We start from the raw sequence: 25,698 nt of genomic DNA, 5'->3' as shown, positions 1-25,698 counted from the left end.
ATTCCAGAAAATTTTTACTCTTTAAATGTCAATTGCGCTATAATAAAACATGTACTTATGTTGTTAAATTTCGGGTGTGTTTTTAAAAATCGAGTATTGCTAACTTATTTTTGTTTTACTTTTGGCTGTGATCACATCAGCTGATGTCTAGCTTCCGCGCGAATACAATAACAAAGAATTGTTTACACCATTTCTTAACTTATTCAAACCATCTATACAGTTAATATTACATAAACACCAATGTGTTATAACCTATCACTCTCTCTCTCTCTCTCTCTCTCTCTCTCTCTCTCACATCGAACGTTATAGCGCTAACCTAATTGTTCGGTGACTTTAAAAATAGGCCTAGTACTTTCTTCTTTTACCTTTTTTGCATATGGATCCATAATTGAGGTGGGTACAAGTTGACTTATAACTGATGTTAGGAAAAGTATTTTGGATATGGAAAGGACAATTATCTTTTGAACAGTTTAGAATTATCGTAAGTTATCACTCTGTCATTAGCGGCAGTTTGCTATTGTGGATTAAACGCATAAGGAAAAAAAAATTTCCAGCTTTGCTACGAATTTAGGAATTTATATGGATACGGTAAGTAAAATATTGTAATAACATAATGTTTACTAAATGTTTGTAATATCATTAGTTATGACTTAGATCATGTGTGTTTAATGCATTCGTTTGTTTATTATGATCGAAGATGGAGCGTAAACAAATGGAAGGTTTCCGTTTCAGGCGGCATCATGAAGAAAAACATTTCATTAATGACATTCATTTCATTTATTTGAAAGGTTCTAATAAAAAATAATTAGAACATTGGTAATAACAAATTCAACATATAATCTATACTTGGTAGAATTGCTGTCAATTCAAAAAACACAGATGTATAAATGCGTCTGTTTCTTCGTTGTGATCAGAGATAAACGTAAACAAAACATTGGTTGTCGTTTTCAATTGTGCTTTTTAGCGTGTTTAGGAAACGCATGATATAAAATCGCCTTTATTTTGATAATTCTGGATTTTCAATCATACAACAAGCTAGTCTATAGAGTGATGGTTTTGCTATTCACCAGTTGTATTATACAATAGATATGACAAACATTAAAATTTGTCTGTATTTTGGGTTGTGTTATAACGGGAAATATATGGTGTTTACACCTATCCTGGTTGTAATTTTAACCATTTTTCAAGTTATTAGAACTTTAAAGTATATTAAATGTTTTATTTATTTACAAGAACAATTTGATATTATAAAGAAATACAGTATAGTGCAAAAAAAGTATTGGAAATGGGTAGTAAACACATTTGAATAGGCAAATTGCTGGTTGCCATGGCCACAATGGAATTATTTCTGTTAGTTGTGTGTTTCGAAATTCGCGATTTTCCATTTACACGAGGTCATTAATCGACCAAATTCTCGCATAATTCGGGACCCTACTGTATTTAACTTTGCCAGAATGCTTGTTAGCCACCATTTTCAACCAATAGTATGGTAATGGCCAATGTCCAACTCCCTTATCTATGGAATATAAGACCAGGAGATCCAAGGGAGTCAGATGGACATCACAATTTATTATATATAAGAAACAGTTAATGGGTCTAAAACTTCTCATGATGAGCCCTTGAATATAATCGGACCGAATAAAGAAAGCTGCATGATCACCCGTTGACTAGTCGCAATGAGTTTGCTTGACACGTCACATAGAATTCTAACCGACATCTTTCCTAGGAAGAGTTAGTCAGCTAATGAGAGCCATTCAGGTCAAAGTGGTACCCTTACTATGAACTGCTCCAGAGTGGAGAGCGTTCTAAGATGCGTCCTCTTGATTAAGAACTTTTTGACAAATTTGAAAACATATCCTGTCGCTGTCATGGAGGTTCAGATGTAGTTCTAGATCTTGCAGGAGGCCCTTGCTTGAGATACTAGAATTCTCCCACCTGAAAGAGCTATTAGTGCCCTCGTTACCAAGGTTTCTGGATGATGGAACTGTCCCAACTATTGAGTCTGGATTATCCTTACAATCCCAGACAGAAGGGCTTATGTCAAGGAGCTAACTACCCTTTCTATTGACTTTATTTAGCTACCAGTCAAGTAAACAAGCCTACTTGCATGATCCTGTTTTCCCGGAAACCGAATTTAGAATATGCTATAATTTCTGGGGTTATCTTATTCTCATTTTGATAATGAGAACTGGATTTAGTGAATTTTCTTTTGGACCTTTTTACAAGCTTGCCTCTCAAAAAGTCTATGGATGAACAGAGTTCTCTGACCCTTCTGCCCAGGGATACAAAGTTTGTTCACTGTTGGAGCCCTCAGATCAGAAGTGAAGTAGTAGTTCTTGAAAATGGACACCTTGTTGGTTAAGGGTTACCATGAAACTCACATTCCTCAGGGGAAGAGTCGCATGGGATCCCCCCATAACATGATATCAGAAAATCTCCACCTTTTCCCATCTCTGGTTCAATGAGCAATCCAGACTCCGGTTAGAAAAGATCTCATGTTAACTCTTTCAGTCTGTTGTCTCACAAGGAGGTACCTGATCACACGAACAAATAGTTACTCTGTCCCGTAGGTCAGTGCAAGTTTCTGATAGAACAAATAGCTAGGTCATATCACTCCCTTTTTTTGTTCATGAGCTCAGGTCGTTCCGGAGGAAAGTAGTTAGTGACACTATCTCTCTCCAAGTAATAAAGCCTATCAGAAAAACCTATGCATCTTTAGGGAAAGCGTCACTAGGAACCCCATCGAGCACATCATCTAGGTGGGCTTGCCGCAACCTTAGTGTTCCGCAAAACCATTCTAAATTACTAGTTACCATGACCACTTCGTGAATTTTGCACGCTCCAAAATAATGTTTTCAGAAGCAAGGTCTCTCTCTCTCTGAGAGAAAGTATCATAAGAACCTATACATCCTCTGGGGAAGCGTTGCTAGGGGCCCCACTCCTCGAGCACATGATACATGTCGGTTTGCCACAACCTCAGTGTTCCGCGAAACCATTCATTAATACAAGTCCACAAGCTGGTGGATTATTATTATTATTATTATTGCAAGCTAAGCTGCAACCCTAGTTAGAAAAGAAGGATGTTATAAGCCCAAAGGCTCCAATAGGGAAAAATAGCCCAGTGAGGAAACAAAAAAGGAAATCAATGAACTACAAGAGAAGTAATAAACAATCACAGTAAATGTTTTAAGAACAGTAAAATTGAATTAGATATTTTGTATATAAACTAAAAAAAAATTCCAAAAAAAAGAGGAAGAGAAACAAGGTAGAATAGCATGCCCAAGTGTACCCTTAAGCAAGAGAATTCTTAATCCAAGACAGTGGAAGACCATGGTAAAGAGGCTATGGCACTACCCAAGACTAGAGAACAATGGTTTGATATTGGAGTGTTGTTCTTCTAGAAAAGCTTGTTATCATAGCTAAATAGTCTCTTCTACCCTTACGAAGAGGAAAGTAGCCACTGAACTATTAGTGTAGTAGTTAACCTCTTGAGCAAAGAAGAATTGATTGGTGATCTCAGTATTGTCAGGTGTACAAGGACAGAGGAGAAGTATAAAGAATAGGACAAACTATTCAGTGTATGTGTAGGCAAATAAAAAGTGCACTGTAACCAGAGAGAAGGATCCAATGAAGTACTGTGTTCATTCAAAGGATCCAATAACTCTAGCAGCAGTATCTCAATGGGTGGCTGGTGCCCCAGCCAACCTTAAAGATGGCACATTCAAGCCTTTGGGAATCCTCTCAATAGGCATTGTGGTGACAGCAGAACAATGACACTTGATGTTTATACCACTTCACCCCTGGGGAAGATTACCTTTTTGGGACCTGAACGAACAGCCTTGCTTCTATGAGCTGGCTACTTCATTCCCTGGCTGTTCTCTTAGATCACTTACTATTATTAATAGTATTTGTATCAAGAGAAGGGTTTAACTCTCACAGAATTTAAAGTTTGGCCTTGCCTCTTTACAAGCTGGCTACACTGTTCTCTAAGATTTATGTTGATCTCTGCTATTACTTGTACAGTAGCATTTAGATCTTCCAGAGAGGAAGGGTCTTGATTTCATGGAGACTTCCTCACTCCTAAGGAAGACTCCTCATATAAATGACTCAGGAGTTTGTATCCACGTAGGAATAAACTACAAATATTACATGATTTGTATTTTTTCTGGCTATACAAACCCGAGTCATTTACCAAAGGTCCCGCCTAACCTGCCCCGCAAGTCTTTGACCAGGTGAGTGTTGTGAAGAGACACTGTAGCAAGTGTCCTTGCGCATACAGTGTTTACCTAGCAACGAAGAATGACGTAATCAACCAAAATTTTGATTGGCCAGTGGTAGGAAACAGGATTACTAGTTACCCCATATAAATGACTCAGGTTTGTATAAATAGGAAAAATACAAATTATAAAAAGTTTTTAATATTTTATAAAAAGCTGAGATTTTACAAAGTAGTTCTTATAATATTTTATAGGCTTATAGTTATCCCAGATTTTACCATCTCTGTATCGTATGAAATCCAGTTCTTATATCTCCTTTTACTAGCGGTGTCTAAAATTTAAGACTTTATTGCTATATCTAAAATAAAATCTTATAGTAGTTGAAAGGCAAGATTCTTGGGAACAATTAAACGTGTACATAGTATTGTGTGTAAATATGTTCATGCTAGTGCTTCTTATAAATCCACAGGTTGAAAAGTTACAGCAACAGTTGAAATGGAAAGATTTTCCAGGAGTTCATGCTTTGCTTCTGAAGGGATGCACCAGTGCAACCACCTATGAACCAACCATAACATTGCTCTCAAGATTCACACAACTAACAGACTTGCAGGTAGGATAAGATTATAGTGTAAATTCCATTTGTTCCTACTCAGATGCAAACTGAGTCGTTTAAATGTGTTACTTCTGGCGAAGCTACCACTTTAAATGACTCAGGTTTCTATAGCTACAAAATATACAGATTATTAAGAAAAAAAAAGTCGTATTGTGAAGTATCATTAATAGTTATGGGATAAGTTTCAGAGCGGCAGCTTTGTTGAAACTTCTAACTTAAACTGTTCCTTATAATTTTTATTATTTGAATTATTATTACCCAACATTCATTGTGCTTTACATTTTGCAAGCTCTGCATGGTTTAAAAATTCAAGATTGGAGGAATGATAGTGGGTCTTTAGGACCAACCCTCCTGTCTTATATTTCAATAATTACTACACTAAGTGACCTCTAGAGACTGCTATCCAGAAACCATCTTTCTCCTTTTGCCAGACTGTAGATTGAAATCTCATTCAGTAGCGCTACTTTCATCAGATGAGTTTTCACCATATGTGGCTAACTACATGCAGATCATGTGTCTATGTCCTTTATCAAGACTTTTGATAGTTGTGTTATTGGATTAAGTTTTCAACCTTCAAGTCTTCTAAATTTATCACATTCTAATGTTAATGATATGATTTATTCATTCTTGGACTCCTTCCTCGTCTCAAATTTCTATTACTCTCTTTCATCTTTTAATAGTAGCATATGTTGATAGCGATCACTCAAAAGCTGAAATAAATTGGATATTTTCATATTTATATTATTCTTTGGTAGAAACCATGACTTGACATTTCAGCTCAGTAGATTTTTCCAGGTTAACTACATGGAGCGTTAGGTAATCATACTTCAAACCTCATCTAAAAGAGGATAGAGATTGTTATAATAGGAATGCTGGATTGAGGTAATTAATCTTGATTTGCAAAGCAAAAGAAATTTGGACGTACTGTAGTCTTGGGGTTCCTACCAGGTCCTTTGTTCAAGCCCCTAGAATCTGCTAGGATCATTGAGTTTCTTTGTAAGACATTCGGTAGTTTAAAGGTTGCTCATGAATTGCAAAGGCAAGGGATAAGACAGTGCCGTATAGACTGGCCATATATACATATGATTAGCTCTCAAGTCTCCCTCTCCATCAAGCTAGGACAAGGGAGGGCCAGGCAAAGGCTGTTGATGACTTAACAGATAAACTTTTAGTCTCCCCCCAAACTTCCCATCCTTAACTCACAAGAATGGTGAGGTTGCAGACACTACTTGAAACTAGCAAGTTTGAGCAGGTCTTCAACTCCCATCCAACACATTGCCAATCAGGAAAATTTCTCCAATATACTACCAGAATTCAGAGTTATTTACAACACAACATGCAAGAACTTCCATAGATATTTTTCAATCCTTTCTTTATAAGCTAGGATGAATAGAAATATACAGGAAATGTTTCTTGGTCTTGTTAAGTTAATAAAAAAAACTACCAAGAACCTTTTTGTGAATTTAAAGATACTTTTATTCCCGTTTCTTTCCAGGAATAGTTTAATCATAGATGCATACTATAACTTAGAAGAGTATTCTTCCTTCCATCAGAGTTACAATGCATAACATTAGTGGAATGCCTACTACTCTTGATTTCTTTAAATATATTTCTCTCCAAAAGCTAATGATTGCATGCTAGTGGAGGTGTGAATCATTTTAGCGTCCTCATACAGTACTTGAAGTTCAAGTAGTGTATAAACCATGTTCAATATGTCCACTGGTTGTAGCTGGAGTAATTTTAGATTCAGCTATTGATTGATTTTATATTTGACTAGTAATCTAATTTGTGTATTTTTGTGTGTGCATAGTTTATTTTACAAGGTGACAGAGTTAAAGGTCAAGTTAGGGTATGTCGGGTGGTTAGGTCAGTACCTTTACTTCTTTAAAAAGGGTTCTTATGTTCAGGTAATACTATTAACCTGATAAGCGTCCCCTCTGGACCAGGTTGCCGCTAACGTACCGTCACGCTTTTTTTGCCCTGAGCGGTCATTTCACTAATGATAATTTTTCAAAGTTAATATTTCTTTATAAATGTGTATTTATAGTTAAAAGTAGAGATATTAATTAAATGGTAGAGTAAAAAAAAAACAATTAATACCACTATTTCATTTCAAATGGCTACAAAATACTGAATATTCTAATGGGTTCTTTTTATCTTCAATCGTAAATCTTACGCCTGGATAAGCAACAAAAGCAAAGGGATAAGTCTCTTCCCCCCCCGTCTCTCTCTCTCTCTCTCTCTCTCTCTCTCTCTCTCTCTCTCTCTCTCTCTCTCTCTCTCTCTCTCTCTCTCTCTCTCTCTCTCCATATCGTTTCCTGTATAGTTTTCAAATATGTTCATCATACATTTGTACATTATTTATCCACTTTATCTCTCTCTCTCTCTCTCTCTCTCTCTCTCTCTCTCTCTCTCTCTCTCTCTCTCTCTCTCTCTCTCTCTCTCTCTCTCTCGGCGTTTCCTTTCCTATATAGTTTTGTGAAATCTCGTCCAGTCATTCGGTATTGAGAAGTCATTTTCGCTTTCGGCATCGAAAGAAAACTTTGTTTCTTCAATATACTCATCACTGGAGGATTCAGAACTAGTGCTCTCATTATCAAACAGGTTATCATTATCAAATTCCTCAACAATATCATTTATTTCTTCTAAAGAAATAACCTTCCTCTTTAGACCGTTCATTACAAAAGGAACAACAAACAACCACTTAAGAACAACAAACAACCACTTCCGCATGAACGCTCGAAGCGTACTGATAGGAAACCAGTTTTCTAACATCAAGCTACCTTCAGAAAAATAGTTGCCAGACATCATATAAGTTTCTATTTACAGCCCCCATATGCTGAGAGTGTTGTCAAGTGGTGATCCTATACTTACTATACGAGTAAACGTAATATCACGAGACTGACGGCTTGAAAAAGGCAATTAAAGTCATGAACGGAATATGCAGTAGAAGGCGGTACCGAGTAGATCGTGGTGAACGGTTTATCACGTGGGTGACGCTTAACAGGTTAAGGTTAAAGGAGTCCTCACCCTTCCTAGTCCTTTAATTATTTTAGTGAAATAGAATAAAGGTTATGAGGTCTCTACTTACCTTAGATTGCATCAAACCTGTCTTTTGACAGTTGAATTAGGGTAAGAGTCTTACAGAGTACAATATTTTTGTGTCTTATCATTGAGTACAGTATTTTTGTGTTTATTTTCATCTCAGGCTGTCTATGACTATCACTATTGTTTACTCCATTACCCACTTTTTGCTCAATGTGGGAACCAACACAATGAATACTGGGTAATTCTTATGGAAATAAGCAGTACTATGGAAGTAAAATTAAATTTCAGTACCTACCCAGCATTCATTGGGTCCAACCCTCATCTCCACTTCTTGTGAGGACAAGTGAGAATAACAGTTATAAAATGGTGGCTTTTTGTGGCCATTTAATGTAGTAGTTCTCAATGTATAAGATAGAGGCCTAGTCATACAAACCCAATACTAGTCCTCTATTTTTTAGTTTGTCAACCAAACTATTCTTGCTAAATGTATAGTACAATGAATGTTGGCTAAGTATAAAAATTCTGTTGTTGCTATGTACTATATACTTCATAGATTTTAGAAGATTTTAATTTTTATGCATTTATTTTCCCTGGTTTGTTTACTAAATATAAATACTTCTTATAACATGTCATTTATTTTTTCATGAAGGTTGTTGACCCGAGCCAGAGTCGAGCATTTGCCATCAATGTCATTGCTCTATTGCCGTACATGTTGCAGAATTATGAGGATGCTAATGCACTTTGTATACAGGCAGCTGAGAACATTGCGCAGGTACTGTAAATTAATTTGATAAATATTTTGATTTATTAAATCTTGTTTTTCATAAGCTGTTATAATTTCCAAATACTGTACACAGACACACACACACACACACACTCTCTCTCTCTCTCTCTCTCTCTCTCTCTCTCTCTCTCTCTCTCTCTCTCTCTCTCTCTCTCTCTCTCTCTCTCATATATATATATATATATATATATATATATATATATATATATATATATATATATATATATATATATATATATATATATATATATATATATAGTAGTCATTTGAAATTTCAGGGACCAGTTCATTTCATGCAAAATTTTATATTATGAAAATTTTTGGAATTAATCATTAGGAAGTTTTGTTTGGTTCTGCTTTAAGAAAAAATAAATTCTTTTGCAATTTTGAAATACAGTACAGTGTACTTGAATGTTTTTTTTTATAATTTCTTTAAAAGTACTACTGTATATCACTTCATTTCTGTTAAAAATCTGCAAAGAAAAAATCTAGACAGTACATGAGATTTAAGATTGCCAGACTTTTGGAGTATTTCAACTAGTGTTAATCTAGTGCATTTCAGATTTATGTAAATTTTTTAATGGATTTAATAAATAACTTTGTAAACTTCAGGTTTGTAATGAAAAAGGGAAGCAATTAGAAAACTTGGCAACTGTCATGACCTTGTACAGTCGCCGTAACTTCAGCAAGGAGAGCTTCCAGTGGACCAAATGTGTCGTCAAGTATCTACATGATTCATATGCGCATCTTTCACTCAGCTTGATGGCGTTCCTTGTTGAGGTATGAGTCAAAATATCTTTGGTTAGATAATGTATTGGTATCCTTTGTGTTTTCATTCACTATCAGTGTTACAGTTCTGAAGGGTAGTCATTTACCTTATATGCATTAACCAGGAATTCTGGCCTTTGTAATGTACCTGTTTCATTTTTACAAAATTTGTGTGAGAAACAAGGCCTTTAAGATGTGTCTATTTTTATTGTAGATTACTGCTAACATCTATTAACATATCCAACAGGTATTAGAAAAAGGACCAGCATCTGTTCAAAACCCAATCTTGAACATCTTACATTGTATGTTGCATTACATTGATATGAATACTGCTGCTGCACAACTTGTTAATGGAGATCTACTCAGGGTTATTGCAAGATATATTGAGGTAAGACATTGAGAGCACTATTTTGTTAAATATACCCCCTTTTTTGTAGTTTGATTGTTTCCTTCTTTTAGCAATTAAAATTTCTTCCGATGTATAAGTTTTGTACTATATATTGAATTCTGTTATTTCAAATATTTATTACCAGTATAAGACTTAGATGCTTCTAGTCACATTTCACATTACTATTGTGTATTCAAGATGCATAATAAAAAGATGTGTTTTTACTATAAAAATGTATAGTGGTGTTTTGTATTTGATTCAAAAGTTATGTCCTATCAAATGTTAATGCTAAATGACTTCACAGGTACAAGTACTGATTATGTAGCCCAAATTCATAAATCCAATTCTATCCTTCAAATGTTCATTGAACTGATATTTGTTCCTATGCGGATTACAAACCGTCATCCTTTAGGTAGGGAATGTATTTTCTGTGTAAGCTGGATGGCCGTAGAATTGTTTTAATGAGCATTTGCAACAGGTGGGAGCGAGGGTGAGGAGCCTCACCCCCTTATCTGTCAAATTCTCTTATCTGTTCGATTACATCAGAGTACAGATGTACTGATGCACCGAAGTTGAACTTTCATTTTCATTCAGCAAGTGAATGTTGGCTGTTGGTTGTTATATGAAGTAAGGCACTCATACGTGGAAGAATGGTCTTTACATTGGGTTTTTGTTAAAAACTGGCTGTAGATCCATGCTCTCTCTGTACTCTTGGTAGGGTGGTGACTGTTTGCAGTCGTCCCCATTTTTCAAATGTAGGTAGTGGCCACCTATGCAGTGTTAGGCATATGCCTTGAGGAGGAGGAAGAGAGTTTTACTTCTCACTGCCACTCATTGGGTGCATCTTCTAATGCCACTCCTGTGTATACCCCAGGCTTGGTCTCTGGGGAGTATGCATTAATAGCCCTTGGAACTATGTCAGCTTCAGGATGTGGTACCATTTGTACAGAGTTAGGGTGGATGTTGGAGAGGAACATGCTTAAAGTTGGTGGAGATGAATCTCCAGACTTCTACATTGTACTTTTCCTGGTGGAAGAGTCTACTGGGGGCCTGTAGGCTAGTCATCAACCTCTTTCTACAAATGAGTTTGTGTTCTAATGAAATTCAGGATGGAAACACTGTGATCTGTGCTGCTGAGTTTCATCAGAGAGGAAGACTTCTTGCTTTCAGTGGAACTGAAGAATGCGTACGTTTAGAACCTGTGTGTCCGCCCATTTGAAAGTACCTCCCTTCTTTCTCTACAGTACGGTGTACCAGTTCAGTACTCAAGCCTCCGAACTGTGTACTGCTCCTCAGGTGTTCATTTTGATGTAATTTGGGGACACTCTTAAGGGATGCGACTGCGGATGTATGTCTCGGGTGGGTGATCCTGGCCCCTTTATTGTGGCAGTCGCTAGAGTTTGACTTTATGCTCTTGTCGTGATCTGGGGATTGTGATGATTGAGGAGAGGTCAAATTTATTACCAAACCGAGGATGAAGCACTTGGGCATTCTAGTAACACAACAGCAGCGAGAGATCAGCAAGCCCAAGTAAGTAGTGTATCTGCTCTGTCAAATACAGAACTAATTGCTAGGGGGTGGCAGAATTTTCCCGGCCACTTTTCCTCACTGGATAAGATTGTTCCTCAAACAGGTGCCTTCACCAGATCTATTTCATCCCTGTTTGAGGAATCACAGGTAAATCAGTCTTCAGGGATTGCCATCCATCCTCGTGGTGGTGGGAGAGGAGGTTTGGGTTGATCTTACCTGTTATTATTATTATTATTATTATTATTATTATTATTATTATTATTATTATTATTATTATTATTAGCAAAGCTACAACCCTAGTTGGATAAGCAAGATGCTGTAAGCCCAAGGGTTCCAACAGGGAAAAGTAGCCCAGTGAGGAAAGGAAATAAGTAAATAATTAAACGATATGAGAAATTAACAATTAGTAAAATATTTTAAAGACAGTAACAACATCAAAACAGATATTTCATATATGAACTATTAGAAGACTTATGTCAGCCTGTTCAACATGAAAATATGTTGCTGCAAGTTTGAACTTTTGAAGTTCTACCAATCCAACTACCCGATTAGGAAGATCATTCCGCAACCTGTTCACAGCTGGAATAAAACTTCTTGAATGAATCCTTACAGGGATGTCCCTGGTATCTCTCTGCCTCCTAACATGCAACTGTGCTCAGATGCATTGAAAGAGGAGAGGCGCATGCCTGATTGCCATGGTCGTCTTAGGAGTGTGGTCAGAAGAAGAAGCATATACTCTTTGATATGTTGAGACTGACAGCCTTTCTAGCATTGCAAGAATTCCTAGAATGTTGAGGAGGTATGCGGTGGGTTGTTGGGACAAAACCACCATGGTGGTTTACATCTAGCTTTGGGAGATGATGATACGGATGCATTTCTGAAAGGGATGTTATGCTGTAGAGTTGTCAGCCAAATAAATTCCATGTAAGAGGAATGGACTAGCAGACATGCTTATTTGCCAAAGGATGGTTCTAGGGTTGAAGTGGTCCCTACATTCCAACATAACAGAGAGGCTTCTTGTTTTTGGAGTTCTCCAGGATTTGAACTGGTTACCATATGTATAAACAGGAAGCTCCCATGTTTTCACCCTGGTCCAGTTCCTTAGGCCATGTTGGAAATCACCTTCCAACACCCATGGGATCACATGGATAGTTACGCATTCCTCCGTTCTACCCTATTTTGTCTGCTAATTTACAGGGGCGGATTACTCCGGGAATCAGGTGTCTCTCAGATGCCCTCGTACCGAATGTTTTACCATTCTGCCTTGTCATGATCCTGAGAGAACTTATGGCCATCCTCTATGATTGATATCATAGTAAGGATTATTCTCAGGTCAGATGATCTCTAGACCAGATCATGGGTTTCCTCCTCTTTCTTGCTGAGAGAAGCTCCTTTCAGTCGCTGCAGTTAAGACTCTGCTCAGACTCAATCGTGGTTATTCAACGGAAAGGAATAGACTTCTCCTCGTAGGAGTTGCCTATGCTCTTGCTGATCTTGGTACCTCATATCTGAGCCTTTGAGAAGGCCTCAGTCAAGCTTCCGATTCTTAAAACACTTCTGCCTTGTTATCAGCAAAGATTTAACAGAGTTACATGGTCTCTCTGCCTTAGTCTCACACTCTGAGAGGTAGGAGCAGCTCCTTATTTTGGTGCCAGGATACATGAACTATCAATTTGCATGGAGAGGAGAAGCTTTTGTGTCCTGTGAGGGCTCTGTGGTGCTGTTTGAAGAGGATCTGACACCTCATCTCATACCTGAGTGTCAATAATTCTTTCTTAGCATGGCAGAACCAAGAAAGAGGTGACTAGAACACAATCTGTTTCTGACTTTGGGAGTTGATCCATAATGCTACTCTTCGACTTCCGAGGGAATCGAGGTACCAGCTATGGCAGGAATTCAGAAAGTCAAGGGCTAGCCCCCACCCTTGCCTCCAAGAGTAATCTTACAGTTTGCCAGGTGTTGGAGGTTGGGGTGTGAATGAACCAGCCCACCTTCACAACCTTTAATCAACAGGAGTACCCACAAGTCCCTCGACGCCTTTGCTCTTGGTCTTGTGGTAGCTGCTCAAGTAGTGGTGTATTAAGCCCAGATCCCAGATGGGATGGTAAGCACATTGAACATGGTAATGGCTAAATGTAAATTTGGAATAGAGGGAAATGACTGTTTCTTCCCCTCCACTCTTTCTGCCCCTCTCTTTGTGACAAAGTGGTCATAGCATTATTCACTGGATCTGATGATGCTGGTAAACTGCACTATAGAGCTCCATTCTTTAGAACTAGAGAGGTTTACCTCCAGCCTCTCTAGATCAGGGGGAGGATAGTAGAATATATACCAACCCAATGATCATCATATGCCAAGTATATAATTCCTGACTGCTATCCCCTTCTGGAGAAGGAATTCCTCCTTTGACCACTTACCAATCTCCGTGGATAGGTTAGGTCATTTCAGCCTATTCATCCCAATTATAAAATAGACAAGAGATTGCTGGAGTCATCTCTGCTCCCATACAGGACCAGGTAGATTGACATTTCCAGGGAAGAAAAATAACTTTCCAGTTTGGTTCTAGGGGACTTCCAACCAACCAAGCAGTTAATCTCCCTACCTAAAGGATGATGGTTTGTATTGCACATAGGAACAAATAAATTTTTTAAAAAAGTAATTTGTATTTTTTTAAAGCCTTACAAACCTGAGTCCTTTAGGTTATACTTCCCTCCTCACCCACCCTTTCAGTCTCTAGCCAAAAGGTCATTGAAGACATTTTGACAGGTAAGAGGGTGGACCTTCTTGTCCTTGCTCCCACCTGTCGCTCAACTACTCATTAAAATTATTCAACAGCCGTTCTTCTAACGCCGAAAACATATTTCCTACTTAAAGGACTCCGGTTTATATAGATAGAAAAAATAAAAGTTACTTTGAAAATTTGTGATTTTGTTTTACCTAATACAGTATTTTTGTCTTGTTTTGTTCCTTGGAGGGAAATTAAAGGTCTTAACTTGCTTCATGACTTTTGCAGGGTTCCCATTGGAAAGATGCCCTCAGAATTCTGAAAATGGCTGTTACAAGATCGTCCTCTTTGGTTGTTCCCCCAGCGTGTTCTCACTCCCATTACTGGGATCATCATGTGTTCACCGATGTTGAGCCACACTTCAAGAAGGAATTGCCAGGTAATTGTGTTTTAAGTCTTTAGAACTGTTTTTTATACATTGTAGACTTATATTATGTTTATCCATAGGCAAGAGATTGCAGATACCTTCAAGATATCTGCAGATTTTAATGTACTTATCCAAAAAATTATTACACACTGTACTGTAGTTACTTTCAGAAGAGCCAGTATTACCATTAACTTTTCATGACCTATAATTCCTAATAGGCCGTACCATGGAATTCACCTTTGATGTCAGCCAAACGCCTATTATTGGTCGTCGTTACCTCAAAGGTTCTGGAATGGTGATGCTTCCAGCTCCTGCTAGTGCAGGGTCTTCAACAGTCAGCTCAGCTACTAGTGAAAGCTTAGCTGATCGTGAACAGGTAAAGACAGTTGGATACATTTTAATTGCATAGACATAACACTCGTATTTTGCATGGCCGTGGATTGGTGGTAAATTTTGATAATGAAATATTGGATAATTTTGAGGTACTTCACTGTATTCATGTGTACTGTATATGTATATACAGTATAGAGTACTGTATATTTTTGTTTACATTTCAAAATGCAGTGAATTTCAAGGTTATTTGATTTTAAGAAACAATTTTTATACAAAACATTATAGAATGAAGTGTAGGCCTACCAGATAGGAAAATATGTAAGAGGAACTCTAATAGATACTTGATTTTTAATGTATCCACTAAATTTAGGAAATTTAATGATTATCAGGATGCTTTTATAGCTACTTGTATAATTTTCTTTTTTTTTTTCTTTTTTTTTTTTGTAAAACACCCAATAGATTCATATCTATCTAATAAATGGTATTATACTTAGTATTTTTCTTTCTTGTTTAAAATGCTGATTAAATATTTTAAAGTCTCATTTTTGAATTTCAGTAAAAGCTGCTCCTGCTTGTAATAATAATTGAATAAGATATTTTATAAAAATGTTTGAAAGATTAGGTAATAAGAAATAAGAATAATCTATGAATTTTTAATGGTTAAACTTGTCTTAAACCAGTTAGTTCTGATTTCAGTCTCCTCACACTACCTTTGGGCCTGCTTCATGTGAGTTTAATGCAGTGCACGGTGGCATTTATGTTGATAGAAAGTGAACTATTTACTGAATCTGTTCGATAATGTGGTAGTTGTAAAAAGTTTTTTCATCGAGTTACCCAACACGAAGGGAGTAAAAAAAAAATCATATTGTTGTTGCCTTGAATTTTCTTTTATATTGTATTTACAATGAGCTTGGAAAATAGGAAAGATGTCATAAATTGATTAATGTAGGGTGTGTTTAGCTCTCTCTATATTGAGAAGCTAAGTTTCATGCTGCATGGTATGGAAATTTTTACGTTTTTTGTCCTCCGTTATTTGGATAATGGGTATTTGATAAAAACGTGATTCTATTAAGTCATTAAAGCGCCCCTAAATATACAGTATGGTTATTCATTTTTAGGATAGAGTGAGTAGTGATGCCAGTGGTATTGGCATTGATCGGGCAGAAACAGCATCTCCAAGACGCAGTGTGTCGCTGTCAGCTGCTGATACCAGTTATCTTGCAGGCTGGAAGAGACCCTGGCTTTCACAGGTTTGGAAATATGATTAGTTTCATTTCTAATGTTTAGTTATAACGGAAATTTGGTAGCTGTACTGTAGGTCTAAATTTTGTGTAAAAATATTATCAAGTATAGTTTGTCTTTATATTTTTATTTTGATAAAGTTTCAATTCATCTCTATTAAAAAATATACTGTGCAGTAATCCCTTGGCTATCACGGATGTTATGTTTCGGCCCCTGCCCCTCCTAATATCTTGAAAACTGCAAAATAAATACAGAAATGTATGGTATATTTTTTTCATTGAATGATTTTTCTTATTTTAATGAGAGAGAATGGAAAATGTCTGTCTGCTAAAGAAGGTGATGAATGCAAGAGTTGCAATCTTAGAAGTACAGGGTGGTTTTAGAAGAGGTAGGGGATGTATGAATCAGATTTTTACAGTTAGGCAGATATGCGAGAAATATTTAGCAAGAGGTAAGGAGGTGTATGTTGCGTTTATGGATCTAGAGAAAGCGTATGATAGAGTTGATAGGGAAGCGATGTGGAATGTGATGAGGTTATATGGAATTTGTGGAAGGTTGTTGCAAGCTGTGAAAAGTTTCTACAAAGGTAGTAATGCGTGTGTTAGGATAGGAAATGAAGTGAGCGATTGGTTTTCAGTGAGAGCGGGGCTGAGACAGGGATGTGTGATGTTGCCATGGTTGTTTAACTTGTATGTTGATGAAGTGGTGAGAGAGGTGAATGCTCGAGTGCATGGACGAGGATTGAAACTGATAGACGAGAATGATCATGAATGGGAGGTAAATCAGTTTTTGTTTTTGCGGATGATACTGTGCTGACATGTAATTTACATTGTATTATTGTTATATTTTCCTAACTATACAGTATTATTTGCCAATTACAAACAGTATTTCACATTTTGACTTTTGTTCTTTGGTGATTTTCAATACGGTGCTGTACAGTATTATTTGTTGATTTCTAATACTAAATTTCACATTTTGAGTTTTGCTTTTTTACATTGCACTGTATTTGGGCAATTTCTAACTCTAGAGTTAACGTTTTGACTTGCATTCTTTGGTGATTTTATGCTATAAAGAAATTTGGTGTCAAATTTAGTGATTCTGCATTTTAAGAAATTCGCGAATGCCAAACATGTGGATAACAAGTTGAATAATATATTTATAATTCCACAATATACTGAGGTTGGAATAGATGAACTGCAATATAGCAAGGGATTACTCTATTTCTGTTTATGAAGCTCCATACTTTATATTAAATGCTATTTGGTCTGATTTTTATGTTACATTAACCACTGAGAATCCTAACACCTCTGAATCACATTACAGGCTCGGGCACGAGAGTGCTTGGTCAACCTGCTCAACACCTGTGGTCAGCGAGTTGGATTACCCAAGTCACCCTCGGTAAGTATACCTGATGGAGGATAATTATTAATAGGTAAAGGAAAGATATTCTAGATATCGGAGGAGAAAAACTTTTTCTATGAACTTGTGAAATAAATGCTAAATAATTTGTATTAGGATTGGTATATTATACTTTAGTCCAAGTAGAGTGGATCATGCCAATCAGATAAGTTTGTAGGCTAAATGGAATGAGTTTTAAGTTTTTGAAATATTGTTGTTCAGGAAGAATGTTGATCATGACTTATTGTTATTCATGTGGAATTGAAATACGCTAAGATATTTTGATTGTCAGTGTTTTCATAAAGCTTACTATCAGCTCTTATTCTGTTCTATGAAACAAGCTTCATTTGTTGCAGTATGACAGAGCTGTTAGTGTGACATCATTTGTCAGGTTTTCATATTTGCCATATCCATACCAGATTTTTTCTGACTAAATACCATTATTTTTGTGCATACAATAGAACGTTTGTGGTAAATTGTTCTTAGGAACGTTTCAAGTTTGTTTTGAGGCAGTGTAACATAGTTGATACACAGTATTGCCTTTGTTCATCTTGACTCAAATTAGTACGAATTATATAAGTTTTATCAATTTTTGGGGCCAGCATTAAGGTACATCCATCAACAAACAAGGTTTCAACCTCCATTTGTTTTGTATTTTCTTAGTAATGCTTCTTAGTAAAGTAATCATTTGAAACATTCTCAAACTAAGTTAGATATCTATTATAAGGGGCCAGCTTTAGTGGGGGTAACAGACATTTTTATATATATTTTTTGCAAGTTCTTTAGAATACAGAAGAGAGAATTTATATTGGGTGGTAGTTTGGATGAAAGTATAAAAATATGGAAGTCAAGATTTAGCCCTTGGAATTCAATTTTAACCCATCTGTCATAATTTAGTAAGTTTTCCCTTTGGTTGTCCTGAGGGCAATGTATGTCTGTATTATTTGGCAATATGTACAGTGGAACAAGTTTAAATGCATGCTTGTCATTTTTAAATTTTTTATGGTAGATAAATAGAAAGTATTATGAAGAAAATAAAGTGAAGGTAACTGCTTGAGATAGCTAAAGTATTTAAAATAATGCATACAATAAATTACTGTACTGTATTATCATTATACCAAAATGTAAGCTGAGCCTAAGTTAGGTCATCTTTCCGTGGAAGTTACACTTTTGCATGACAAGGACTTGACCGTTTCAGGGTGTTTGGGTATCTGTACTAACTCAGCATGACCTCCATAAAGTAGGTAGTCTCTCTTATATCTTATAATATATATTAGCAAATAGCATGGCAAAGGTTTTTGAAGAAGAATATTTGCTAGTTTTGGTCCTGTTGATGCAATTGTCACTGGAATTGCATCGAGTTCACTCATTGCCGTTTTGAACTGATTTTAATCAAACTTCATTCCCCATAATATTAGCAGCTGTTGATGCAATTTCAGTTTTGACTTTGCACCATAACGATATTGCAGGGTGTGGCTTTATTGCCCATTTTGCAGTAATGATTTTTTTTATTTTGTCATTTTTGTTGTGTTAATGCATAGAACATTCTATGTGATTGTAGTAAGACAATGAATTACAGTAATTCATGTTAGCTTCGTTATTTTTTTTCTCAGTACATTTTGATAATTTATATTTACTTTGCCTTAGCATAGACCTATAAAACCATCTTACTGCAATCCCATGAATTCATTTTGCATTGGAAAGTAAGAAACACAAGTTAAAGAATATCAAACAACAATTTTGGAAGCGGACAAGGCTTTGGTTCATTTTTTGTCATCAAAACCAGAGTTTGCACTAGCAAATAATTTTTTAGATTTTTATAGTTATTTGTTATAAGAGTTTTCATTTTCCAAAAAGAGAACAGGAAAGCTTAAAAGTAATCTCTTTTGTGTAAAATGTTTTTTACATAAATCATTCAAAGACTTCCATGTCTTTTCTAGTAAAGATATACTCTACCCTTTCTCTGCAAAGGTAGCCTGAAATCCAGTCAATTTTAATGAGCAGTATGTCCCAAGGCTACAGAATTGCATTTCAACTATATCATTGTATTTTTAACTATAAGTGGTTAGTTTTTTCCCCCCATAAAACACAGAATTCAAGTTTTGATATTCTCAAATGAAGTGAAACATGGAAAATAATAGTTTTGCAAAAAATTTTATTTAGAATTTTCATCCCTACTCAATTTGAAAATAATTTTCTTTCAAGGTAGAATTTTTACCTTGTGTAACAATGAAAAATATTAACAAATAACCCAGCTTTTTTAGTTCTTACAAAAATCTACCTCGGATTTTGATATTGACTGTGTTATTTAAATATTAAGCAGTGAATTACCAATTTTGCAGTGATAGAAATGAAGTTTTGTAAGGTGGAAAATATTTGGATTGTTTACAAGTGATAGTTTTGAGAAACAAAAAATGCTGCTTCATTTTAAAAAAAATCCATGAAGATTCCCGAGTAAGAATACCATTAGGATCACACATTGGTTATCTTTTGACTTATCAGATATTGCATTTTTTAAAGCAAAGGGTAGTTGGTTCTGTATTTGTTTTATACACAATTTGTGTGGGTTAACTGTGGTACAATAATTGCACTTGAAAATATATATCTAAACATGCTCACTAGCATGGCTTGATTATTATTGGTGCCTTCTGAACTTTGTTAGTTTTTTCATATTTGGGAAGAAGCTTAGTGAAATAAAAATTATAATGGTTATGGTAAACATTGTTGAAAGTATTTCTTTGTTGGGTGTGTGATATTTTCAACTGCAATGGTTTGTTACAAGTGCATGACCTAATTCTGAAGAAATTTTTTATGGCATACTGTAAATTATTTTCAATTAGGTACTGCAGGTATGGGTTTTAAATATTTGTGGGTATGGAATGTACAGTGTAGCATGACTGGCTGAACAGGATTTGTTGTAGTAGAATAACTGTAGTCTTGAGGGGCACTACCATTCAGACAAAGATAGAATTTGCTGGTGATCAAAAGCATCTTCAAGTTCTTTTTTGTAAGCAAGGTATTGACATAAACCAATCACATATGAAGCCCTAGAACTATTTTCTTTTCAGTTAAATAGCACAAGTCATTTGGTTGCACTGTCTATATTTACTTGGTCTTGGGTTAATATTGAATGCAATCGATAACATTACTCAATGTTTTGATTAAAAAAAGACGATTTCTAGCAGGGAAGATTTAGTCAAGAAAAGTAGGGTGCATTGTGTGTTTTTGTTTTCGATTATGTTGCCTAAGATAAGATTATGCCAAATTGAATGACAGATAGATTAAAAAATGTTAAGAATATCAAACTAGAACTGAATTTTGATCTAGTGAACATATTATACCAGTGGTACAGGTAACTAAAAATTGGCTGTTATGTGAATGGAGAAAGCTAATTAATTCAAATCATTGGCAAATGTCTCTTTTGTGGGGTTTAGTATTTGGAGGGAGAAATTACTTTATTTTTAGTTTTTGTTTCAGTTAATGTGTTTTAAGGTATTAGTATGAATGCAATTGATGTGTTGTAAGGTATTAATATGTATGTGATGTGTTAACACAGTGATTCACATGAACGAAATATGATTCAGATATTTGTGTATATGGAGTAAATATAATTTGTGCTTGAAATTATAAGATAAATGTGGAACAGTGATACTTATATAATTATTCTAGCTAAATCTTTGGGGTTCACTCTGGTATTTTAATTGTAAGACATAGAATTATTTTCCCCTGATTTAACATAACAGCATTACAATATGTTTGATATAAAATATAGAATTAACAATTCTTTAAAGCCTAATGTGTTTGAAAAAGAAAATTACCTGTACTGTATTGTATATACTGTATATAATGGTTCTGTACCTAAAACATTGGGTTTATGACAAGGTCTTGCTGTGGATGGATGGTTGTCTCTTAGATGTTAGCTTATGTGGAGTTTCATAAATCAGAAATTGCAAAGGATTGGCTGTTGTTTTGTCACCTAACTTCTTTACAATTAACTTCATATTAAATACTGTATTTGATATTGGCATACAGAGCAAGTGTTAGACAGCGTATTAGGTGCTGGTCATTCCTGTTATTTTCCTGTGAATTTATTTTTTCATATATTTTAGGACTTTCAGTGATATTCTTAAAATGTTTGTTGCTTTTCATAAATTACTGCTTAACTATTTGATATAATTTGGAGTACAGTTATGTCTTTTAAGATTAACAGCCATGCCTTTGTTCAATCTGATTTGAGCTGCTGCCTCTCTCTCTTGGTGAAATAAAATGTATACTACCAAAAATATATATATCTAAAGTCTTACTGAGAATGGCATGGCTTAGACATTAACCTCGTCTTTCGTGTCTTCCCTTACTCCATGACCTGGGTTGTTGTGGTAATATGACCTGCAGCAGGAAGGGAACATCAACAAGGTAACTGTTTTTTTTTATACATTGCTAACTACAAGTGAAAATGAAATGCTGATCATTCAGACAATTTTTATTTTTTCAGTCGTGTCTGTAAATGACATTCCGTTGCAATGCGTTAAAGTTCCGGTGCTTTTTGAGAGAAGCTTGTAATTTCCTCAACTTCGCTTCCTCGCTCAGGGTTATATATACATGTTTCCCGTGCTTGTCCTGGAAAGATTGTCTGATTCAGCAATTTTCAGTTAGAGAATTCCCTTGAATTATTGAATGAGAAAAGTTTTGTCTGACTTGTCAGTGTTTTTATTTACATTCATAACCCAATAGTTTGTGTATCATCAACCTATACTGTCAAAAGATATTGTAAAATTATATGAAAAGGCTTAGGTTACTTTTATCTTATTTAATTGGGTAAAATTCATTATTTAATTGGAAATTTTTTATTGCGTAGTATATTTTTGAGATCATCACAATGTAATGGTAGCTAATGTTTCCTATAGGCTTATACTGTAGAAAGACAATTTCCATTTGCTTCATCAGAACTCATTAATTATATACAATACTGTACATGCCTTACTTGTGGTTTCATCTTTTTAATCACCAGTCTATTGTCTATTAAACAGAAGAAGACCTACTGTGCATGCTCACTCAGGAATGCACTGACCAAATACCTTTCATTACGAGAGCCTATGGTACTGTAAACAGCTCTTTACTCATTTGCCAAGAATTTGCTTTTCTATTAATTTTCTATAGTTTGTTACTATTCACCAATCTTTCAGCTCTTTTTCCATATCTGGTATGTTAGTTATAAAACTGTGCTTTATGCTGTTAGTACATACTTTACAGTTTTCTGGATTTTCTTCTCAATTGCTGGTTTTATTAGGACTGACTATTTTGAGTTCTCAACTATTTGAATGTCTTGAGAATTGAGGTTTGCACAGCCACACTTCTTTCATGTAGTATCATAGTTGCATATATTTGCTTTACTTGCTTCATTTTTTAATCACTCAAACCACCTTGTTCATCCTTTTTTAAGGTCTCACAAAAGCCTCTCCAAGAAGCTTCTCTGCTAGAACTTTCATTGAATAAATTATTTTACTGGTATTTTTTGTTTGAGACAACTCAGTAGGGTTCAGATTGTTTTGGAAGGTCGTACACACACTAAAGGTTGGTTCTCAGTAGATATATCATCATCTTATGATTTTATCAAAAGCTCGTCACAAAAAGCTAGGACTGTATCACAGCACCCTTACTCATATCATATCCTTCTTTTTTCTCATCCAGTGATGAAACCCTCTCATTCTTTTTAATGATTCCTATCAGACTTTGCTTATATTGGACCAGAATCTTCTGGGACGTGGCTTCCAGAATATTCTTGTTCATAGGATAAAGAAAGAAGAAGTATATAACAAATTTCATTCACATTGGCTGTAACTGGTTATTGTGAGAGCAATTGACAATGTGAATAATAGTACAGTAAAGCTGAAAAGGTAAGAATACCAGCCAACAAAGTCAGAACACTCACTGCATATAAGCACAATTTATAAAACCTTTTTTATGTACTAATATCTTTTGAACCATCTACCTTTGGTTAGACTTGAATTTTCTGCAAGTGTTCATAGTAATTGGGAGTGTTTTTCATGTGGCACAGAGAAATTTGGGTGTCATCAGCATATATTTTATTTTAATATACCCTTATTTCTCATTCATTTAACTGTCAGGAGATAGAGACTTTCGGACCTGTTAACTTCATCTCACATTGATGGTAAATTGTACTTTTCTTCCTAAACTGAAATCTTTTATGTTGTACAACAGGTTTCTTGGGTTCATTCATCATGTAAACCTGTGAGCTGTTGGAAATTTAGCTCCTGACTCATTCACTTCATAAATTTCCAAGTTGATCCAAAGCATGCTGTAGTACTCTGAGACTGTCAGTATTTCATCTTTCCTCCTGCATATCAATATATGCAAAATACTGTATGAATACTGGATTCGTAATGGAATATACTGTACAGTTTTGATATAAAATTATTTTTTTTCTTAAAAAGCTCTTTAGTCATGTAATGAGAGATGCCCTCCTAGCATCCGTGAGCTTGTGCAGTAGATCTTCTTTGGTGATGGGGAAAAACTGATAAATCTATTCTTTGCATGACTACAAGTAAGATATGGTTATTGTTTTAGGGTTTTGATTAAAAATATTTGTTTAGTGAACAAAATGTTTGTTTTAACTCATTAATTTACTCATTTAAGATAGCATCCATATCCTTGATCAATTGGTATTAGTATTACATTTGGTAAAAACTAGGTTTTTCAAATTATCTATTAGGCAAGTTATTGACTTGAAATAACTGGAATGTTACACGCAGGTTACCGTGTTCATTGCATATACAAGTATTGAATTTTAATTATTGACTATATATTTTGACAGTATAAGTTTTTGAATTTGATAAAGTATATTGCAGTAATTTTTCAACACTTCATCCACCACCCATTGCTGCTTTTCTCACCGCACCTGTTAGCAAAGTTTAAACACCACAAATGATGCTCATTTAGATTACAGTTTACTCTTAAAGGTCTTACTGTACTTATTTCATCTGTAATGTTTCATTTGCACTTACGCGAACATATGTGGTGTAATAGGCTTTTTAACCCTGCTGCTTTGCTTGATTGATTTTGGTATTGCGGTTTTCAGAACTTCAGATGTTCTTGTGAGGTTTTTTAAAGCTTAGCAGAAGCCTTGTGTTTGAAGTCATTAATTTTGCGAGAATTTCTGCCATTATTTGAATCAAGGTGGAACAACTGTGCAACATTTTTGTAGTGTCCTGGAATTAATTGCCGCAGACTGCAAGGTCACAATGGACTCACAATAGGTGTAATGGCTTTTAAAACGAGAGTTAATGTCGCGTAACAATTTTTGCATAGGTAAGCGTAATTATTTGTTTCATTAATGAGACATTAGGGTGTTGGTGTTGAGCAGTTTGTACTCCTCTGATCATGCTGATCATGCTTTCTTCTTGCTTTCCTGTACGTCTAGAAGTAATGGACTACAGCACTGTTGTTTTGGCTTTTAGTATACAGTTCTGCTGTGCCTTTAGTACTGGTGTCCCTTGAGCATGCATATTGCAGGAATGCAAAATGGGGGAAACTCACTTTTAGATATTTGCTTGAATGAAATGCTATTAGTACAACATAATGCAGTGTATCTTGTATTGATCCTTAATGTATATACTAGGAATATTGTGTTACTTTGTAGAAGTTACATTTGTCTTTAATTTTTACGAACTATGCCTCATTTTGTTCAAAGTTTATGAAGTTTTCTATAGGTAATATAGGTACAGGAATTTTGCTAAATGCAGTACTGTGTTCTTTCTGTCTATCAGTGTTCGAACACATGCAGTGTAATGTACAGTAGTAATGTTTGTTCTTGCGTGTATATGAACCTTTTGTCCTTTAAAATAGGGAATGTCTGCAGCAGAGCTGGAACTGTCGTGGAAATCATTAATGAGCTAGTTAACATCAGTTGATAAGCGAAGGCAATAAGCCATACCCATTTTATGTTAAAAACTATACTTTTGTCATTGGCCGCAATAAGAACTAACATACTTGCTGTTATTTCTTTTCCAAGGCTGTTTAATGTTGTACGTTGACTTTTTACTTTAAAAGGATTGATTTTAGCTTTGTGGTAATTCTGAAATAAAGCAGGATTATGAAACGAAGCAGGAATTGGCATGCAAGTTAAAGGGTGGACACTACAGAAGTTTATAACTAAACCAGCGATAGAATCACTGTTTGCAGGATTGTTTGCAATTATCCCCAAATAC

At 35.4% G+C, this 25,698-nt stretch overlaps 1 protein-coding gene across 11 annotated transcripts in view; it reads left to right on the top strand.

Moving 5' to 3' along the window:
* Window positions 1–25,698, top strand: part of fry (Protein furry) — a 232,115-nt gene that overhangs the window by 153,878 nt on the left and 52,539 nt on the right. For 7 of the 11 annotated variants that reach the window (XM_068359034.1, XM_068359032.1, XM_068359035.1 and 4 more), the window contains 10 exons: window positions 4,687–4,827; window positions 8,528–8,650; window positions 9,275–9,442; window positions 9,678–9,818; window positions 14,362–14,512; window positions 14,719–14,876; window positions 15,952–16,083; window positions 17,399–17,473; window positions 18,672–18,713; window positions 21,866–21,886. In XM_068359034.1, the coding sequence (XP_068215135.1) occupies window positions 4,687–4,827; window positions 8,528–8,650; window positions 9,275–9,442; window positions 9,678–9,818; window positions 14,362–14,512; window positions 14,719–14,876; window positions 15,952–16,083; window positions 17,399–17,473; window positions 18,672–18,713; window positions 21,866–21,886 (1,152 nt within the window). The remainder of the gene's footprint in view (window positions 1–4,686; window positions 4,828–8,527; window positions 8,651–9,274; window positions 9,443–9,677; window positions 9,819–14,361; window positions 14,513–14,718; window positions 14,877–15,951; window positions 16,084–17,398; window positions 17,474–18,671; window positions 18,714–21,865; window positions 21,887–25,698) is intronic. The other 4 variants (XM_068359033.1, XM_068359038.1, XM_068359037.1 and 1 more) reach the window with 4 other exon arrangements.

The sequence above is a fragment of the Palaemon carinicauda genome, chromosome 35, assembly GCF_036898095.1.
Source record: "Palaemon carinicauda isolate YSFRI2023 chromosome 35, ASM3689809v2, whole genome shotgun sequence".
Lineage (NCBI taxonomy): Eukaryota > Metazoa > Arthropoda > Malacostraca > Decapoda > Palaemonidae > Palaemon > Palaemon carinicauda.
The sequence above is the reverse complement of the archived record's forward strand: the minus strand, read 5'-3'. Positions and strand labels throughout refer to the sequence as shown.